Raw genomic sequence first — 22,176 nt, 5'->3', positions numbered from 1 at the left:
TATTTATAATCTCTGGAGTAACATACTTTCTGCTGTTGACCAGTTTCTAGAGGCCAACAAGTAGACCTTTTAATCCATAGTCCAAAAAGAAATGGAATTGGTGAAACATGTACTTACAGCCACATATATTATATTTCAAACTTCAATTCAACAAGTGTTTCATTAACAGCAGTGATAGTATTGCAGAAGCTGCACACCTGGGACCCCTCCCAAAAATACAGAGAAAATTGCTGGATTTTGTCTCTGAGTTCTGCTTGTTTAGCAACAACATAGATTGACACATAGGTTATAATGGAAACCAGTACTCCACAGAACATTCACTTGGACTCACCAAACTCTTTACTGCAGCTCGGAATCAATCTGCCTCAGTATGCATTTTTTCAGTTCCAGCAGGAAACTTGAAAACTGTGATTGCAAAACTACAAAAATCGGCAGGGTTTTTGGACAGGAATAGCATTGAACAGAAGTTAAAGATCCTGTTGGCTAGTTTGTGCCATTAGGTACAGTCCTGTGTACAAAAACAATGCTGCTTCAAAAAAGAGCCAAAGGAAGAAACTGTGCCTTAGAGTTACCTGTTTGCCTCCTTGTGAATTGTTCTTTTCTTCAAATTGAAAAATTACAAGAATCTTTTCTTATGCAGAGTCACAATTCTTTTTCTTCTCTCCCCTGCTTCTCTCCTGGGAGGAAGTAATTTAGTATTATGTTGTATCAGCAGCAGATTATCTTCCCCTTTCCTACAGACATGAGCTAAGCAATTGGAGTCAAAGATGTGCTCACCTGTACAGGGGGAGAAATAATGACCTCACAGAGCCACACAGGAAAGTGAGGGGAGAATTTACTCCTCCTTATTCTCAGACATGATAGTGCCCAAATGGACCAGTATCTGTCCCTATTTATTAAATCCTCTTAGGTAAAGAGCACAAAAAGTAGCTTTTCAAAGAAAAATTTCTCTTTTTAAGAAAAAGAGACACCATCAATTCAATGTCTAGTCAGTTTTTAAAACTTTAAAAGTAATTTTGAATTTCTAAAATTTTCAGGGTGATGAAGAAGCAAGCCTTGGATTACCTATCAGCCCCTTCATGGACCGTTCTTCTCCTCAACTTGCAAAATTACAAGAATCTTTTATTACTCACATAGTTGGCCCCCTTTGTAATTCCTGTGATGCAGCTGGCTTGCTTCCAGGCCGATGGCTTGATGCAGAGGAGGATGATATAGAAAGTGCTGAAGATGAAAATGGAGAAGAAATGGAGAGTGAAGATGAAGAAATGGAAGATGATTTTGGTCAAAGTAAGATAAGATGCACTTAGGGCTTTTTATTGGATTTGGCAATACTTGGTTGAACTTATACATCATAATAATTATGAATTTTTGCCCTTTCACTTTGGCTGCTTGTATGTAAGCAGGAATAATTATCTCCTGCAATTAATTTTGAATTAAAATTAGAAAGTTTTACAACCTGAGATAGAAGTTAGTCAATTCTTCCAATGTCCTTAGGGACTTGATATTAAAGATAGAATGTCAATATTTGCTGTGATGAAGCATCCATTTCTTACTTGCTATGTTGAGTTAAAACCTCACCTGGTTTACAGAGTAGCATGTGGGTTTAATAAACAGAGAATATAATTACCCTATATTTGATTGTGGCTAGCATGTGAAAAAAGTATGTTTGTAATTTTACAGAACTACAAAGAAAAAAAGGCAGAAGGCGAATATTTTGCCAGCTAATGCACCATCTGAGTGAAAATCACAAAATATGGAAGAATGTGATGGAAGAAGAAGAAAAAAATAAAGCTGAAGGGAGTAAACTGCAGCCAGATAACTCATCCTTACCTCAAACAGATGAAATTCAGGTTATTGAGGAAGCAGATGAAGAAGAGGAACGACAGCTAGGAGAGGAGAAATCATGTTGAGAAGATTTCAGACTGATGTACAATACAATAGCAGAAAGCATATATTCAGTTTTTACTGTGCTGACTGTGGACTAACACAGTTAACATGCAGTTGAAAGGCCTTAATACTGTGAGAGGATTCTTGCTGCTCTAGCAGAATCCCACTCCTATGCACTTTCACCACATGGAATATAAAACTTTTATTCAAAGATTGACTATTGTATACCATGATGCAAAGTTCTCCCTGCCCTTCTTGGTGTACAAATACCTTAATATAATGCTGCCTTGCTGAATTCAGAGCTCTTATTTTCCATGAGGTACCTCCAGTTCTAAAAAAAATTTCAGTGACTTCATTTACCAAAGTGGCCAGAACTTTTTGCTTATGTGGAAATGTTGGGTAGATCCTAATAATATTTTGAGATTTGTACTTCATGTTATTTTTGAACATGAATATAAAAAGAAAGTCTGTGCCTGTATGAAAACCAATATTAATGTTGCAGTACAAACCTGATTGGGGGTCTTTACTCAGTGCAATTGTTTACCTAATGCAGTTATCTCAGATTGGTTTAACCATTTGATGACTGTGAAACAAAAGCTAAATTCTAATTTTTGTGGTTTAAAAAAATCCCAGGTGCATCTGTTTCTGATGCTTTTTACTGTTGTGCATAATATGCCATTTTTATTTTTGCTGAAAATATTCAGGTTTGCAATGGGTATTCATGACAGTTGTTGAATACAAGGCTCTCATTATATATTGCCTTGCTGTTCTGTGGTAGAACATTATAAAAACTGTTCAATTATTTTAATTATGAAGGGATTTTATTTTTAGTCAATAATGCTATATGCTCCACTCTTACTCAGGATTCATGTTAAAAAAAATGTTAATTTACCACACAGCAGATTTTATATAATTTAAAATCCTGCACCAATGTTAGATGTTAATTTTTTGAGGAAAATAAGATCATAATTCATTTATTCTTTGTATGTAAAACTTCAGGAGAATTAAAGTTTTGGTTTGTTTGTTTTTTTTTTAAAAAAAAGCTATTGTTTCAAAACGGCAAGTGTTCCCAGCCCCTATAAATCATGCATAGATACATACCACAAAACATAGTGTAAACCACTCATGCTAGAGATAAAGAACTTAAAAACTTTTTACTACTGTTTTGAAAGAACATGCATACATTGAATAAAGAATGTATTACAGTGTTGTCATTGGAACGTCACTATCTCTATATGTCCCATATTTTAGTGCACTTTAATCTTTCATTTTCCATAATACACACATCATATATTTCCTTTAATCAGATGTACATCGTGGCCAGTACATATAGAATGCAGAACATGACTACTATGTATTTGTAATACCCCACAGCAGTGTAAATACAGTTACTGTGTACAGAATACATAGGGGTTTAGGTTTTTAAGTGAGAAGTCTAAACATTTCACAGAAGTTATCAAGACAAGTATCATTGTGAGGATAATTGCAAAAAAACTGCATAAACTAGTTAGGCTGCAAATATGTAATTTTCTTATGCAAACAGTAAACTACACTAATTTTAAATGAGTACCTTTTAATACCAAACAAATCTTTACATTCTGCACAGTGAATAAATTCAGACATTTGTTTTTGTTAATCTTGCAGACTGTATCTAAATTTATCTGTGATTATACCTTCATCTCAACTGGGTAAAAAAATGTAATCTTCTTAAGATAAACTTAGTGTAAACCATTATGTTATACATTACATTGTTATGATTTTTAATCTAATTTTGTACAATTGGCCAGTCTAAATTACTAGAAATGGGAGCTCTGAGTTGTTTTTGTCTCAGACACTTGTGTTATTTATTATAGAGAGCCAGTGTCAAATTCCCCTGCTACTGCCATCATTGGTACCACCACATCTTTTGTAACACCTAAGCAGTGTTCCCACCAAATATTTCTGCTGGTAATAAAATTTAGAAAATGTAAGTTGACTGTGCATTTACATTGTACATTCTGTTCATAGATTCCCCCCCCCCCCCAAAATTGATTACTGTAGCAATTATGCTTCACTTGCATTATGCTTTATTAATTACTCAGTATCTGGTGTGTTCAGCATATACACGTGCATTTAAGAATGCACACTGTCTGCCTCACATAATATTTAATTTCAGTTTTGTTTTACCTGATAAAGTGGTGAGAAATGCTTTAGCATGAATGTAATATTTTAATTTGCAACTTTCCTTTTAACTTCTCTAAATTAAGACCGTTATTAACAGAATACTAGAAAGATATTATAATAGGGTAAGAAAAAGTTATGTTTACCTGATACTTAGCATTGGCAACAATTTTCACTGGCAGATTTCTGTATAGTTAGAAATGTAGAAGCAGCCTTTAGAGTTAAACATGGAGAGACTTCAGTGCTTGGTAAATTGCACCCCTTTGGTACATGCTTAGATTAAGTCTTTCCAAGCTATAGAGACAAAATTAATCATAAAACAAAATAAAACCAACTTGGAATGTGCATGTGTATAATATGTGACTAATCCCAGTCTGAGATCAGGAAACAAATGGAGGTAATGACATTATTACTGCAGGCCAGATCAGGTCATATTTATAAACATGGCTATAATAAAAAGCGAAGGACATGGTTTTACTCACCCCACAAAAGGAGGAGTCAGAATACTGGCCATGCTGCCATCAGCAATAATAAATGATCAGGTAAGGCAGGCCAGGCTAGTATGAGTATAGCATTCTCACAGTTCATTCCATCCCTCAGCTCCCAGTCCACTTCTGGTGTCAGTTCAAGGTCATCAATTTATTAAAACCCAGTTACATTTTCATTCATGACCACCAAGAAAGCTGTGCTGCTCTGATACAGTGCAGATCACAAAACCCAGTACAAAGCACATAATAGCTAGATTCTCATTTGAGGGAATCCTAATTATGAAGTCAGTCCCCACAGGAACTTGGACCAAGGTGGAAGTTAACCACCTTTAGGGAACTATGCAGATTCTTTTTATTTGAGAAAGCTTTCCCATCATAATTGCATAGATATAAAACAAACAATCAAACCTTTAAAAATACCAAAAAGACATCAAAATAACTCTCCTCAAATATTTGTTTAATCAAACCAGAGTCTCCTCCAACCAGGGAAGAGAAAAGTGCAGATATTTCCATGAAGCGCACTAGGATCCTCACTATGTAAATCTTATTTACCTGGGAATCACTTAGCCACTATAGTGCTGGATGTTGTACAAAACATAAGATAGATAACACTATAAAATGTTCTTTAGCAAAGCCTTCATTTTGGACAAATGGGTTATCTCTCGGTTTGAAAACAGGTATTCTAACCAAACAAATTAACAAGACTCTTTCCTGCCAAGTGGTTTCCCATAGTCGTTCTCTTCACTGGGTTCTCCCTTTTCCTCATTGCCTGCCTTGCATTATGGATGGAACCAGTCTGTAAATTCTGCTCCTTCTGTGTAGCCGTTTCTTCCTTTGACATCAGGGTATTATGTTGGGGCATCAGACCTACTCAAACACAACTAGTGGCATCCTCCTTCAAGCTCCCTTTCCACACCAAACCTAGACAGATGAGTCCAGGACTTAACGATGGCAAGAGCAATGCCGCACTCCTTGAGGTAAGTGCTCACTCAATAAAGTTGCTCCCAGAAATAATTGTTTGCCTGGGTAAAACCCTATCTAAGCAGTTTTATTTATGTTCCTTGCATTCAACCTTCCTTCTTTAAGAAAATGGATATAAAGGAGATCTTACTCTGTCACTTCATCTGAGAAATTGGCAGCCAGGTCCTCCAAAAGCAAATAAAAAATTGAAGAAAAATCTTGAGAGAATTGAAACATTTTTTAATTCCTCCTCCAAAGAAGGAGCAATTTCTATTTCTTCCCCTTTGGAAGATGAGAAAGAGGATGTGCCTTCTTGCAGGCATTGCAATCCATAAGGACAAGTTTAGACATATTACTTTAGCCCTTTCCAAAAGAAACTTAAAAGGATTCAGGTGGTGGTGGAGATTGATTAGCTGATTCTTCCCTCAATACCACTATTACTACTGTTGGCGTGTTGTCTGGGCCCTGCATATTGGCTCTGCTACTGAAGTGATTTCAGGAGCAGTGCAAGTGTGTGTGGAGGGAAAGTGTGGTTTATTATCTGCATCCCTCACCAATGCAGGTGGTGTCAGTTACTGTTTTAATGTCCTTACTCCGGAATAAGTTCTTATTCTTGGTGAATAATAATTTAGTGTTTGCCTTTGGTATTTCTGTATAATACATTTTTAAAGCATATAATATTCCATAGCTATGGCACTGAGCTAAAATAAATCTGGTATACTTCAATCTTTTGATACTTAGCATAAACTGTTGCCTATTTTTCAAGTAACTCCTTTTCCTTTTTGGGGGGATTTAAAGCTATTAGCCTTTTTCAGTCTTGAGGAAATACATCTTCACCCTGCCCTTCACCCCCCTCTTTGCTATCATACTACTACTATGTAAACAAAAAATACAGGGGATATCATGGTAAGAAAAGAGAGGACATTTCATTGATATTCAGTAGACAACCTTGGGGAGAAGTCTTGAGCTGAACATTGTTGGATGAGAAGTAGATGAGTTTTTGACTCTACATAGCATTTTAGAGCACGTTGGGAAAGGAAACTTCTTACAGCTGCATTTCACCAAAGATCAAAAGAATTACTTTGAGGCAAATTTTCTTTTTTTAAATCTTACATGACAACAGATATAGATAGCACATTGTTGTACATGTAATTTGAAAACCTGGGCCTTTCCTTATAATATCTAACACATTCCTGAAGACCTAGGAAAATAAGGGAAAACATTTCAGTATGCCACAAAAGCAGCTGCCTAATCTGTGGCATAGATAATAATCTAGTTTACAGATAATGGTATTAATTGTGGTCATTAGATTATCTATGTGGCTTTTCTCCTTGATAGGAGACTCTCCCTCAAAACTAAGGCTCTTGGGCCCTCTCTTTTGCAGGCTATTTTTGGAACTTATTGTAAATGAGGTAGCTGGCCCTAAATCTAAAGCAGTATCACCTTTCAATATTTGTGAGAGAGAAAAAAAAGTAGAAAAGTTGGTCCATATAACAGAAAAGTACAAAAGTATTTTTTTCCTACCCTTTAAAGCTTCCAGTCCAGAGGGTGCTTTTTCTGCAGGACACAACAGAAGCCAGGGTTCAAATCAACTTTCCAAGAGCAATACATGACATTTTTCCACAAACTCTTTGCTACCTTCCAGGGGGAAGAATGTCTGCATTTAGGAAGGAGTAGGAGGATGCAACATCAGACTACTAGATCTTTCAAATTATAGTGAAAAGGCACAAGGTATAACAATTTCTCAAATTACCCCAGCCCTCATCTTGTGATTTCCTCATATTCTAGATATCCTGCCAAAAAACAGTGACTCAGACCCTTGACTCATCTCTCCAGATCAGCACTAGCCTCAGAATCCCTTGCCACCTTTGAGCTCGGACAGAAAATCTATTCATTCTACTTCGTTATCACAAGAGGGGTTTGAAATGTATGTGTTTATATAAAAAAATCAAACTGGAATAACAGATCAACAATAGCAGATGCGGAATCAGGATGCTTTCTAGCTTTCATGGATCTGAAAGACAAGTATTTGTGAAAACCAATTCAGATAAAATATCAGAAATTCCTCCACTTTGTGATTGATCAAGCAAGAATTGCATTACTCCTCCTTATACAATGGCATTGTCTGTAGTGACACTTATTAAAGTTTTAGTTATGGAACAGCCTCACTGGCAAGATCCAGGTACTACCCCACCTGAATAACTGACTCATAAATTTACCAAACCTCTTCACAATCAAGGATGTGGGCAGAGAAACAACCTAGTTATTTTTAAGAGTGGGAATCTTGGAGAGAAAACTTGGATGAGAGTGTAAGTACACTTTATCTTTAAAGAATATGGTATATGGTGGATCAGATGTGAGGGAGTACAGCTTGAAGACCCTTCTGGCAGAAGTGATGGAAGTTAGAAAAATCAAGTTCCATGAAAGGTGTAATAAGGTGCACATTGCTGAAGACTCAAATGGTAGTTCCATAAGATTGGACAAAACTAAGTTCAAATCCCAAAGAGGAACGGGCTCTCTTAATTCAGAGTACAATCTTTCCCGGCCTTTACAAAATCAAATTATGTTGTTAGAAAAAACAGACTGGTTATCTGCACAAGGGTGGAAAGCTGATATTGCTGCCCAATGACCCTTGATAGAAGAAACTGCTAAATCTTCCTGTTTCAGGTTTAGCAGATAGTTGCATATTTGTTGGATGGACGAATGCATCAGCGAGACTCTGGTTTGACAAGCCCAGATGGACAACTGCTTCCATTTTGACAGATAGGTGGCCCTAGTGGAAGGCTTTCTGCTACTTAGTAGGATCTGGTGAATTTTCTCTAAGCAAGTCTGCTCTTTGGGATTTAACCATGGAGCTTCCAGGCCATTAAATGAGGGATTGCAGGTTCAGGGAGGGCAGCCGAACGTGGTCCTGAGAGAGCAAATCTGGGTGCAATGGCAGTGAGATTGGAGTTGCCACTTATGTCCAGTAGAGTGGAAAAGCACTGTTGGCAGGGCCATGCTGGGGCTATTAATATAATCTGGGTGTGATCCTGCTTGATCTTTAGCAGCACTCTGTAAGAGTGGGATTGCGGGGAAAGCATAGTAAAGCTTTATTGTCCACAGTTGCAGGAAGGCATCTGTGATGGAGCTCAGATTGTGGCCTTACAGGGAGTAGAACTGGTGACATTTCTGTTATACTTGTTCACAAACAGGTCTATCTGGGGAGTCCCTCACTGCTGGAAAATGCATCTGGCTACATCTGGGTGAAAGGAGCACTTGTGGTGACTGGAAAAAGACCTGGTCAGGCAGGCAGCCCGTTCTGCACCCTTGGAAGGTAAGAGGCCTTGAGGTTGATTGAATGGATTATGCAAAATTCCCACAGATGAATTGCTTCTTGACACAGGAGGAAAGAGCGAGCCTTTCCTCCTCCCTGCCTGTTGAGTTAAAACACTGCTGCAGTGTTGTCTGTAAGAGCAAACATGTTTCTTCCCCTGATATGAGGTAGGAAGGCTTGACAGGCAAGATGAATCTCCCTGAAATCTCTGACATTGATGTGAAGAGTGAGTTCTATCAAGGACCAAAGGCCCTGAGTTTGGAGAGGCCCCAGGCGAGCTCCACACCCTAGAGCCAACATGTCTGAGTCATCAGTGGTTGAGGGCAGAGGAAGGGAACAGTTGGATAAATATTGAGAGGATCCAACCACCAATTCAGTTAAATTAGAACCCAAAAAGGTACCGTGAGCAGTGTCCAGATGAAGATGGTTTGGCAAGTACATTGAAGCCAGCCTCATCTGGAGGGGTTTGAGGTGCAGCCTTGCATGCTGTATTACATATGAGCACATTGCCATGTGCCCTAGGAGCCTCATACAGTTTTGGGCTGTGACTGGATGAATCTTGAGGTCTGTCACAAGAGATCAAATAGATTGAAATCTTGACTTTGGGAGAAATGCTGTCACCTGGGTAAGTCCAACACAGCCCCTATCAACTCTATCCTCTGTACTGGGCAAAGGATAGATTTGTCTGCATTGATCAGGCCTAAGGCCTTGAAGGCTGACTGAATGAGTTGAACCCTGAATATAAGCTGCCTTTGACCAGGCAATCATCCAGATAAGGGTAAACATGCACTCCTAATCTCCTGAGAAATGCTGCTACCATGGTCGGACATACTGTGAACACCCAAAGAACTGCAGGCAAGCCAAATGGAAGCACCATGAACTGGCAATGCGAGTGCTTCAGTAGGAACCCGAGGAACTTTCTGTGCTGTTGGTATATCAACACATGAAAGTAGACATCTCTTAAATTGAGGGTCTCCTGGATCCATGTAGGGAATAATGGATGCCAGGGTGACCATGCTAAACTTTTATTTTTTGAGATAGTTGTTGAGCTGATGCATGTCTAAAATAGGTCTGAGACCTCCCTTGGCTTTTAAAATTAGGAAATAACCAGAGTAAAAAACTCTTCCATCTTAAATTCTGCAGATCACCACCTATGGCTCTCATCTGAAGGAGAGATTGAACTTCCAGGACCAAAGTTCTTTGTGAGAAGGGACCCTGATGAGGGATGGGGAGGGAGGGTGGGAAGAAGGGGTACAAATAAACTGGATGGTGTATCCTCTTTCTACAGTGCTCAACCCCATTGGTCCATGGAGATATGGGACCAAGCACTATAGACATTGGAAAGGTGGTTTGCAAACAAAGGAGAGTCTGAACTGAGCCCAGGCACTGTCCCTGTCTTGGGGTCCTAAGTACATTCTTGAGATGCAGACCCTATATCTAGCACCTTCTCTAGAGTTGCAACTACATTATCCAATTGCCCAGCCCCTAGAACAAGTGCTGAGCTCTCCCATACTTCAGACACAACCTCTTCTAGAACTTCACCCTAAGATGTGAGCCTTGTGGTTCACCTCCTCAAGGGGCCATGTGGTTGGCACAGTTTATAAAACACAGATTCTTTGCACAGGGTTCTTACCCATTAATTTTTCTTTACTAGCACAATAAATACACAGCTCTATACAAAAATGATAAACCCTATGTGCATTTCCCTACCTCAGTTTCCTCAGCACTCCAGAGCATTCTTTGAGCTAGGGTCAAGGTCATCTGTGTCCTTTTGTTGCAGAGCATGTTTTGATTCTGAAACATGGAGCCTTCTCCCCGCACCTCACCTCGCTGATTCCTCCTCCTCCTCTCTCCTGCCCAAACTTCCTATGTGTTACCCTAAGCTGTCCCTCCTGCTTTGTCATTTGTCTCTTTGCCTTTCTTGGGGAACTTCCACTGTCTCCACTTCCTCCACCCTCTTTAGGCAGGTGAAGGAAATACCTTCTCTCGAGCTCCAGCAAATCCATTGTCCCAAGGTACTTCACCTTGAATTGAGTTGTAGTAACCCACCAAAATACCTGTCTGGGAGATGCTTAAAACTTGTCAGCATTGGTGGATACACATAGATAGAGGGGCATTCATGATACAGCAATTTTCATAGTAACAACTTCATAATAACTTCATGATATCAACCAGAATTCCTAAGTTGTACATATGTTCCCCAAATCATCACACAGAAACAGTAGATGTACCTGGAGCCCTTATATCTGAAGGCTTCTGATGTACCAATGACTTTAACAGTCTAAGACCAGACCCAAGGCCATCATCAAGAGTATTGATGTCACTGTTATTAGCACCAGGCGTGAAGATGTCAATAGAATTGATGCCAAGGTGAAGATATTGAAGATTTGGCAATGTGTACCAGCTTCATTGGTACCCAAGTTGGTTCTTAAAGAGCCTTTCTAGTTTTGAGCTACCTATGAACACTACAGAGTCTTAGGGTCCTTTGACTGGCCTCGATATGGAGAATTGATCCTCTTTTCCCTGGGAGTCATATGAGGTTTTCTGCCCTCTATTACAGGTTGAGGATCTCAGTGACAGAACAGCTGAAATTCTAGCTGCCTAAGTACTTCTTGCAGAGGTGTATTCTGCTTAATTAGCCCCAGGCTGGCCTGGATGAGACGCTGGACACAGACTCTCTCTCAGGTAATCTCTCAGAAGGGCTTCTCTGGATTTTTGCATCATCTTAGAGAAGAACTTGCAAACAGTGCTTTTGTCCCTAACATGGCCTTTACCTAAACAGATTCGGCATCCAATAATGCCCACTGTTAACAGGCATGAGGGCCTGACAGTTTTTAAAACCTGGAGACTTAAGTTTTGCTTCCTCTTCCCCTGCAAGGAGTGGCTGGGGCTGTGTCAGACCCATCCCCATAAACGCCCTCAGCTGCAGAAAACTTAGTATCTTCCCCTGCTTTCTGCCTCCATCACTCCTCAGCTGTGGGGGGAGGGGGTCACTGGACGGGGAGCTGCTTTCCCATCCACCCAACCCCCGTGCATCTGGACCTCCCATACCCAGATACCCCCGCCACACCTCACCCCATACACCCAGAACCCCCCTAGCCCTCCATACCTGAACCCCACTCCACCCCACCTCAACCCCTGCATCTGGAGCCCCCTGCACCTGGACACCCTGCCTCTGGACCCCCACCCCTGCACCCAGACCACCCCCTACTGAGCCTCCTGCATTCAAACCCCCACCCTAATGAGCCCTACCCCACTGCACCACCCTGAGCCCCCACATTTAGACCCCCACACCACTGACCCCTAACTAGCTGCACCCAGACCCCCAACCCACTAAGCCCCACTCCTTCAGCACCCAGACCCCCCTGCTGAGACCCCCACACTTAGACTTCTCTGCTGAGCCCCAACCATTTTCACCTGGAAGCCCCTGCAGAGTCCCCATTACCCCTGCACCTGGACCTCCCCCCACCCCCACGAGCTTCTGTGCATCCAAATCCCCCCACACCTAGATCCCCCTACTGAGCTGCTTGCATCCAGATTGTCCCACACAGAAACCTCTCACCCCACATCCAGATCTCCCCACACACACACACTGAGCCTCTCCCCACTTGGATTCTGCCTGGTGGAACTTGCCTGCCCCACACCTTGTGCACGTGGCGCAGAGGGGCAGGGCCTCAGGGTGTTTCTGGGGCAGGCCCGGGCCTTGTGCTTTGTTGGGGTCAGGTGCAGCCTCACCACTGAGTCCGTGTTCGGGGCTGCAGGGAGATCTCCCACCTTCATGCAGCTAGTGGCCTGTGCTCCCTACTGCCATGCTGGAGCCTTTGCATTTATTTATTGATAAATAAAACTTGCAGAATTTTAAAATATTCTGCTCAGAATTTTTAATTTGTTGGCGTAGAATGCTCTGTAATAAGTATGTAAGTTTAAGACAGAAATGTGATCTAATCATCTCAGATTAAGGAACATCCTCTGTTTCTGTGGTATCCTGTGATGCTTAAAAGGTGATATCTTGTCCCCACTTAAGTCGATGGCAAAAACTCTCATTGACTTCAGTGATGTCAGGATTTTACCCAGAGTCTCCATTGAGGAGGCTTTCTGATGGATGAGGACCTTAAATAGCAGTACATTTTCATTATCTATACAAAAGATTTAACATCTCATTCCAAAAACTGCAAATCAAATTGTCTTACATTTTAAGTATATGGTTTGAAATGCAGTAATCTAATACAACCCTCCACCCCCCCCAAAAAAATTAAACTTTGGACAATTTTAGAGTGAAACTGGCAGGCTCTTCAGAAATTGCACTCTGGCTAATGTTATCTGTTTTTACTGTAGATTCAACAGTTTTTATCTATGGCTCAATCAGCACTTAGTCAGTTTTAGAAATTCCTACATGGACTCTTCAGTGAGTAAACTGTAACAACCCAATTTTTAATGTGATCATTTCCCCATATATTTTAACCCTATTCAGCAAAGATAAAAATAAAATAAATTGCACATAGGCAGGCTGCTTGCCTTACTCTTGGGGCTTCTCTGTACTAGAGAACTTGACTGTTTATAACGGAACCAGTTGTATTACATAAATTTAAGCACAAAATGTTCAGTGTTTCTGCACTAACAATGTTCAAAATGATTTTGGTTGCGATGTTTTCTAGGTACCTATTCCTCAGTTCCCAGCACAGCTCCCAGAAGCAACAGACCACTATCCTGAGAAGGACGGGCAGTCGGAATGTTTCCAGGGAATACTTCACAGAGACCGGTAAAGACTTGTGAATCTGAGGAGATGACTGTCCGCTGGGATGAAAATGAACTCTCCAGAAGACAGCCTGCAGAAAGTAAGGGCAAATAGCTACACACCTTTATGCCCCTGCTTGGGAGCTGAGAGAAAAGATTTGTGTTTCATGTCAGGATTATTTGTGGGTACGTGGTCGGGGGAGTATCCCAGTTCTCTGTGCTTTGAACTCTGGAGCAGATTTACTAAAGCTTTTATAAAGAAGTGACTTTTCCCTGAGGAAGAGAACTTAAGTCTCCTTCTCTGAGAGGAGGGAACAGGAAGAGGCTTTGGTATGTGACAAATCACATCAGAGTGACATCTTGCATTTCCCTACAGAACCTATCCCTTCTGAAGGCAAAGGCCATCTTCTAAATTATGACAAGATATCCTCCACTCCATCTATGAAGTAATGCATATGCTCTGTGTGCCCCTGAGTAAACTGGAAGTTAACTTGAGGGAACCTTGGGCAATTGCACGAATCCAAGAGGATTTTGGGTAGGTTTTTCCTTAACTTTTAGAGACAGAATAAATGGGAAACCTCATCCTGCTATAACTAACAGCATCTGACAAACCTGGACATACAGGAAAGAGTGCTGCAGAAAATTGTGTGGTATGCAGGTCAAAAGAAAGAAAAAAAATCCAGTGACTGCCTCCACTTCCCTATCCATGGGGTCCATTTAGGCTGACATTGGATCCATAAAGATCTCTCTCTCTCTCTCTCTGTGTATGACGTAAGATTTTTTTTTAAAAAAAAAAAGTCCACTCCATTTATGGTCTGATGCACATCTTTTTTTAAAAAAGTCAGCCAAAAAAAATAATAAATGGCTTGGTACATTCCTTCTGAGGATCTTTGAATTTCATGGCTGCAGAACCCTGCCTCAACAAATGTGAGATGTGCCTAGTGAAGTCTGGAGCCCAGTCCTTGAATTTTAAGTCATAAGAAACCTCTGTTTTCTCTGTTTTTAAGCCCTTGGCTGAAAAGATGGCTATCAAAACTGTGAGGAGCAGGGGGCCAAGGTCTGGAGAAGTATTGCCAGTGCTTGTCTGTCAAAGCAAGTAAGAAAAACCCACATATGGTCTCTGGTGGAGCAGATGGAGTCATTGAATTAATTGTATACAGTAATATATAGAGAGATGAACTGGTTGCCTTGCTTTTTGTTGTTACGCTGAATTTGCAAATCTTATTGAATTTTTTGGCCCAGTCTTGCTCCAATGAAGTCAGCGGCAAAACTGACTTAAATAAAAAGTGGTTCAGTGCCCAGATAGTAGGCACCGCTTATAGTAGCTGCATTTATCTTACATACTACTAAGTAATCCTACATGCTGCTCTAGAAAAAACCTGCAGCACTCCCTCCACACTCAAACTACATTTAATAGTCACTGCCACAAACAATTCTCAGATATCAACTTTCAACTTTTTAAACTTTACAAAATGTATTTTAGTTGTAAAGATCAAATATTGTGGGGAAAAAAAACCAAATTTGATTAAAAGCTGAGGAAAATTGTCAGCTTTTTAAAGTAATACATACTTTCCATGAATAGTGTGTTAAAAGTCTGACATAAAATGCAGGATTTTATGTCAGTTTGTGTTCTGTCTCAAGTACAGAATTAAGTAAATTTGATATAAGCAGCACAGCTATAGTGGTACAAACTTGTCCAGATGAAATATTTGTACTATAGAATGTTTAGTGGTTAGTAACATATGAAAATTAAAGCAATTTTGTGGAGTTTTATTTCCATTTACTGTATTTCTTCACCTTTTCAATGTTTCCTATTTTAATTATCTTTGCTTTACATTGAAGATGATGTTTGATCCTTTGAATAATTATCTCCCCTATAAGGCTGGAGGAGATAACTGAAGGATTATCTGTAAAACAACACCATACCATTTGAAGTTAGAATAAGCAATATTTTCAAAATAAGACAGTAGTTTTCACTCCATTTTAGCCCTATTTTATCCTTATTAATAAAATTTGATTACACTCAGTTTCTCTGCACATTGTTCAATGAAAGATGGCTTAACTGTGGTATCTGGCAGGAATTTAATCACTATAGTGTATGTTGCAAATTACAGAAATAGCATATTTATGATTATACATTTGTAACATTTTTTGGGGTGCAATCCAGACCACTTCCAGTCCTGAATTTCCCCAAAGCCATCTGTCCTGAAGTGCCCAGCTCTCTCCTGGAACACTCGAAGAAGTAATAAGATTTGTGGCACCTTTTAAAGAGAACAAAAGCAGAGTTTATTCATTTAACTGGAATTAACAATCACTTCAATTCACACACAGAGCACTGGGGTGGTTTAGATTAAAAGTAAAACAAGCTCATTAACAAAAAAAGAGAGGTTTTAAGTGAGTTCAGGGCTGTAACTAGGGTGGGGTAAGAGGGGCAGTCACTTAGGGTGCAGAGCCAGAGGGAGTGCAAAAATTGGACAGTGCAGGGACATTTCTGAATATAGCTCTGTAGGGGGATCAACATGTTCCCTCATGCCTTCAGACAGTGTCTTGTCCTAAGATGGAATAAAAAGACCAAAGATGTTAACATAACCCAGTCACTGTCCCATGTTACACAAAAGTTTGGAGTTTCATATACAAACACCCCATAAAAAATCCTTTTAACCTTTTATTAAAGATAAAGAAGAGTAGGAAAAACAGTTTACATTTACCAGAGGGGTAGCCGTGTTAGTCTGAATCTGTAAAAGTACTGTACTGTAAAAGTATTCACCCACGAAAGCTCACGATCCAAAACGTCTGTTAGTCTATAAGATGCCACAGGATTCTCTGCTGAGTTTACATTTAAAATGCTTTTATTGATCATCATTCGTTACCCACTCTCCTTTTAGCTGAAGAGGATTTTTACAAGGAAAATCCCCTTTGTTTGGCAGTCTCTTAGGTGGTATCAAGGTGATGATAACTTGGGGACAAGGCTGGAGCTCTGCCACATGGGTCCCACACTTCCAGGCAGTTTATGCTAGCTTCAGAGGCTCACTGCAGCCTTCTACATAGCCCTTTTCTCTCTAGGGCCAGGGATACAGTCTACTGAGCTTTTTTCATCATAAGCCAGCAAGGAGGTTGGTGAGAGAACTCCCAGTCTCTGTTGCTCCTACAGCCTTATACCAAAACAGTTTAGCCTCTTATCCTGACAGGGGCCTGTCTTCCCCTCCCAGGAGGTGTTTCTATAGTGGTGGGTTGGGGGGAACCCAGGCCCACCCTCTACTCCAGGTTCCGGCCCAGGGACCCTAATGGTAGCAGCTGTTGGCAGCCAACCTTTCACCGCCAGAATTGCTACATTTCCCTGGGTCACTTCTCTACAGCTCTCCTGCTTCTCCCTTCTTCACCCTTACCAGTGACTTGAGGCTGTCTTCATTAACTAGCCCTTCAGCCACACTTGCTCTCCTCTGGCTCCCTAGCTTTCTTCTGCCTCACTGGAGTGAGTTCTTTTATAGTATCAGAGGGGCCTTAATTAAAGTCAGGTGGTCACATTAGCTTAATAGCCTCACCTGACTCTTTGCAGGTTAATTGCAGTCAGGTGTTCTCATTAGCCTGAAGCAGCCCCAGCTCTGATCAGTCAGGGAACAGAAAACTGTTAATCCAGTGGCCAGTATATCTGCCTTCTGCTACTCTGCTGTATCCAACTGGCCTGGGTCTATCACACTGTCCTTTTGGGAAAAGAGAAGTTGAGATGGGCTGGAACTATTGTTGCTGCTAAATTTCAATCCCATTTCATCCCAGGTGGTGGTTGGTATTCAGTTGGTCCCAGTAGAGGTGATGATGTCACCTGAGTCCCTCTCTCTGGCCCAGTCTACTCAGGACATCCCTCAGGATCAGGACGACAAAGGCTCAGTCCCAGGAGACAGTAGGGGTGGCAGCTATAATGGTGAAGCTTGCTCTAGCAGCCAGTTTTTCTCCCAGAGTCTCTTTCTTTGAAGACTCCAAAAGGAAGTGGTGAGCAGCCCATCCCCTCATTCTGCCCACCTGTTAGGCCTTGTTTCCAACACACCAATTTTGGTTCATGGATTTCTGGTTGGGCACTGTCCTTGTTTACCACAGTCCTTACTTAACACATCCTTGAGTTATATGAACAGGCCTTTTTTTGTTTGGACTAATTCAGTCTAGGTTATTGTGACATCTTATGAACTTACATTCACTTTTTACAGATGAACTCGCAATTAGAGTAAATTTTATAGGCCCAATTATCACAACATAAGCTCTCTTATCAATCAGTTCTGCCAAGATCGGATGTTTGTTCACAAAACCACAATTTAAAAAAACTGTTATAATTTTAAGGATATAGAAAAAGGAAAAGAAAAAGGTACTTGGTTATATTTTACAATTCGCAAATTTCTTATCCTAAAATTGGGATTTAATCAAATATTACAAAAATTATTGTTAAACCTTTCAGATGTTAATGGAGCTTAAGAACTTACAACTCACTTCACCTATAGCTAAAACAAAATTTAAAACTGCTGCTGTATTGTCTAGCTATACTGAAAGACAGGCAACACTTGGTATGGTTTTAATCAGGCCGCAACTTTATTATTAGGCGTCTGGGTCTACTCAGAAGATACAAGTGTACAGTGCAGGTAACCCTGTGTTAATTCAATAATTACCTGGGGGCTTCCATCAGCTCCTCCTCTTTTTTCATCCAGGTCCCCCAGCCAACACATTGATGGGGCCTTACCACCTCCCCCCTCTCTCCGTAGGAGGGTTAAGGCCAGGGCCGCCCAGAGGGGGGAGCAAGTGGGGCAATTTGCCCCGGGCTCTGCAGGGGCTCCCAAGAGAACGGCTTAGGCTCCCGCCCCAGCCCCAGCCCGACCCTGTCTCTGCCCCTCTCTCGGAGCCTCAGCTCATCCAGGAGCATCCCTGAACAGCGCTGCAGCGTGGCTCGGGCTGGGGCTGAGCTCTGCCCCACTCAGAGCCGGGTGGTGAGGAAGCGGGGCTGTGAGCTCCAAGCTGAGCGGAGGGAGCTGAGCTCAGCCTGGAGCTCGCAGCCCCACCCCCTCACCACACGGCTCTGAGTGGGGCGGAGCTCAGGAACCCTGCTGGAGCCACGTTGCAGCTGCCAAGGGATGCTCTTGGATGCGCTGAGGGGCCGGGGCTGGGGCTGCAGGGGTTGGCTAAGGGGCAGAAAGTCCCAGGGACAGGCAGGGCACAGGGAGGAGGCAGAGGTTGGGGGTGGTGGTCAGGGGACAGGGAATGGGGGGGTTGGATTGTGGGTGTTCCAGAGGTCTGTCAGGACTCAGCGGGAGAAGGTAGATAGGGGTCTAAATAGTCGGGACAGGAAGCAGGGGTGGGGTCCTGGGGTGGTGATGGTGAATCTCTGGGGGATGGTGAGGGGCCAAGGAGCAGGATGGGTCGGGGATTCTGAGGGGGGCAGGCAGTTGGGGGCCAGGAAGTGGGTGGGGGTCAGACAGGGGGCAGGGCACAGCCTTCCCTATCCTAAAGCTCATTCAGCAGTTTGAGGCTTGCAGAAGAGCCAAGCTGTTAGCTTTTCCATTATGGCTACTGTCAAGGTATTTTTCCCCCAGTTTGAACTTTAGCGTCCAAAAGTGGAGACCTGCATGGACACTTCTAAGCTTAATTCCTAGCTTAGATCTGATAGCACTGCCACCAGCCAAAATATAGTGTTTGGCACACTTTCTGTTCCCCCAAAACCTTCCCTGGGGAACCCAAGACCCAAACCCCTTGGGTCTTAAAACAAGGAGAAATAAACCATCAACCTCCAATTTCCTTTCCTAGTACTGAGAGGTCCACTGATCCAAACTCTTGATCTTAAACAGAGAGAATTAACTTTCTCCTTTTTCCCCCACATCCTATGAGTTCAGACCCATCCTTGGCGTCTTAAACAAGGGGGAAATCAATCAGTTCTTAAAAGAAGTTTTAATAAAGAAAGAAAAAGTAAAATCTCTTAAATTAGGATGAAAATGTTTACAGGTAGTCAGATTATATAGCTAGAGGGACTCCTCCCCCTACCGATATTCCAAGTTACAGAACAGAGTAAACTCCTTCAGCAAATACAATGGCAAGTCAGAAAAACAAGACTATCGCTTTTGCTAATACTTACTATTTTGAACATGAGAACTGTTTCAGAAAGATTGGAAACTGGTTCACGTCTGGTCCTCTTAGCCCCAAGAGACAACAACAAACAAAGAGACAAAGCTTCCTCCACAAGATTGAAGTATCTTGTCCCCATTGTCCTATGGTCACGGTTCAGCAGTTAACTGAGCTTCTAACCCTTTAAGGTAAGACATTAACCTTAACCATCTGTTATGAAGCTACCTCTTCACTCAATGCCATTATAGTCTTATTTATTTCAGGCAGGGATTCATGTCAGGGAGTACTCTTATTAAAATTAGCCTGGCGGAGGATCACATGAGAGGCAATATCTTCCCAACCCTACAGGAGACCCAATCCATGCATTCTCTGAGCTTCAAGGTTAATTCAGTGTTCTCAAACTTTTGTCTGATGACCCTTTCACATAGCAACCTTGTGGACCCTACCCCTATAAATTGAAACACTTTTTATTATTAACACTATTATAAATGTGAAGCAAACGGTTGGTGGAATGACAGCTTGACCCCAGTAATCTCGTGACCCGAGGTCTCAAGCCAGTTGAGACTGGGTTATTTTATTTTAGCACCTGGTCCATTCACAACATGTGCATTTTGGCATTCAGTTTCCACATAGCTATCCCAGATATCTTGCAAGTCAAATGCTCAGTCATGGAGTATGTACATAACTACTAAAGACAAACCACAGTAACCATCTCCAGTTTGTGAGGGACCCTGGAGCAGTCTCTAGGAAACAGATAAATGGATGGAGTTAGTCCATTAATGGCTGTTGTCAGGATGGTAAGATGTGCCTAGCCGTGTCAGTGGAGAGAGAGGGCAAGGAGGAACATTAATATTACCGTTAGGTTCACTCCTCTGGGCACTGATTGGCCATTGTTGTAGACAGGATACTGGCTGGAGGACGTGGTCTGACCAAAGGCATTCTGTGTTCTACCTAAATGACACAAATTATGGAAAATAAAGTAAGGAAGCCAGCAGAGTATCAGAAACCTGGAAAAATCTCTGACTGGATGGGCTCAGGCATTTGGTCACAAGCTGAGGTGGTTCAAAAGGTTTTTTTGGATTTTTTTTTTTTTAGCAGAATTTTTTTTATTGTTTCTTTAAACAATCAAACACAGCAAGCAACAAATATTTGGCCACACACTTCTGAAACACCAAATGATATTCAGGTTTTGGCAGACTAATTTCAGCTTTTCAATTAAAAAAAAACACAACAAATTTTGAACGAAAGCAGACATTGTCCGTGATTTTTTTCTGGGCTTTTTAAAAACCCCTAGTTTTGGATCCAAAAAAAATTGACGGAAAATATTTGTCCAACCCTTTTAATGAGCTTTAGTGCCTTTTAGCACTAGCTGATGCTGAGAACCAGTGATATCTTATAAAGAAGTTTTCTCAAAACTGGGTTTGTGCCAAGATGCGGAAGGTTTATTTTTCCCAGGGTCGCCCGTCGGGGTGGGGGAGGGAGCAAGTGGGGCAATTTGCGCGGGCCCCACAGGGGCCCCCATGAGAATATAGTATTGCAATTTTTTTTATGGAAGGGGCCCCTGAAATTGCTTTGCCCCAGGCCCCCTGAATTCTCTGGGTGGCCCTGGTTAAGGCGAGCTATAAGAAAGGGGGATTGTCTCCCTGCTGTACCATTTGTAGGAGCCCCAACCACTCCTACCATCCCCAATCCATTCCTTTAACCAACACCTCCTTTGAAGTCCTTTTCCAAGGCATTATCTGCTCACTGTATCCCTTCCCTATGGAGTACCTGCACTGGACATCCACCTCACACTTACATAATGAGTTGTGACATATAGCCTAACCCCTTCATGCTGCACATTAACAAAGCCCTCCCTGAACCCGCTGTGGGGAAGGTGTGGGGAAAAAAACCCACTCCACCAGGACAATCTGGTGGTGAGAGAAAAATTCCTTCCCAGCCCCCCTGAAAAGGGCGGCTAGTGTAGTGCCCACACAGGTCTTGACCAAACTGGATATTTTATCAGCTAAGGGGGAGGGTGGGTAGGTGCAGCCTTAGCCTCCTCCGTGTAAAAGGGGCTTCACTGCTCAAGGCTGCCCCTTTTAATCCCTTCTGCCCTTCCAGCTCCCAGGAGATGAGTCAGTGACCATGCTGACCCCTTTTTGCAGGAGTTTCTGACCTCTTCCCACCCTCCCCAGGAGTAAAACACTATTCTCTTCATTTGACGAGCCAGACAAAATCCACCCCACTTGAAGATGCAATGTGGTCATTTGTAAGATGTTTAAAAACAAACTAGTTCTTATCACTTATCAGAAGACTATTTCTGCCTCTGCTTTCCCTGCCAGTTTGGGACTCCAGCACCCTGTCTTGCTAAGCCAGACACGCCCATCTGTTCCAACACAGACCCAGGGTCTGAACCACGTGACCCAAAGCTGCAGACTTAACTGAAAGCAACTTACAGAAGTGTTCCTGTCTTTAACACTCAGATGCCCAGCTCCCAATGGGGTCCAAACCCCAAATATATCATTTTACCCTGTATAAAGCTTATATAGGGTA

At 41.8% G+C, this 22,176-nt stretch overlaps 1 protein-coding gene and 1 long non-coding RNA gene across 3 annotated transcripts in view; one reads left to right on the top strand and one right to left on the bottom strand.

Moving 5' to 3' along the window:
• The window catches only part of PDE3B (phosphodiesterase 3B), a 288,726-nt gene extending 285,625 nt beyond the window's left edge, over positions 1–3,101 (top strand). For both annotated transcript variants that reach the window (XM_075065146.1, XM_075065145.1), the window contains 2 exons: positions 1,038–1,287; positions 1,681–3,101. In XM_075065146.1, the coding sequence (XP_074921247.1) occupies positions 1,038–1,287; positions 1,681–1,910 (480 nt within the window). In that variant the 3' untranslated portion in view covers positions 1,911–3,101. The remainder of the gene's footprint in view (positions 1–1,037; positions 1,288–1,680) is intronic.
• The window catches only part of LOC142046752 (uncharacterized), a 257,988-nt gene that overhangs the window by 234,283 nt on the left and 1,529 nt on the right, over positions 1–22,176 (bottom strand). The window lies entirely within an intron of this gene.

Source organism: Chelonoidis abingdonii, chromosome 4 (assembly GCF_003597395.2).
Source record: "Chelonoidis abingdonii isolate Lonesome George chromosome 4, CheloAbing_2.0, whole genome shotgun sequence".
Taxonomy (NCBI): Eukaryota; Metazoa; Chordata; order Testudines; family Testudinidae; genus Chelonoidis; species Chelonoidis abingdonii.
Note: the sequence above shows the minus strand (reverse complement) of the source record. Positions and strands in the feature narration are given on the sequence as shown.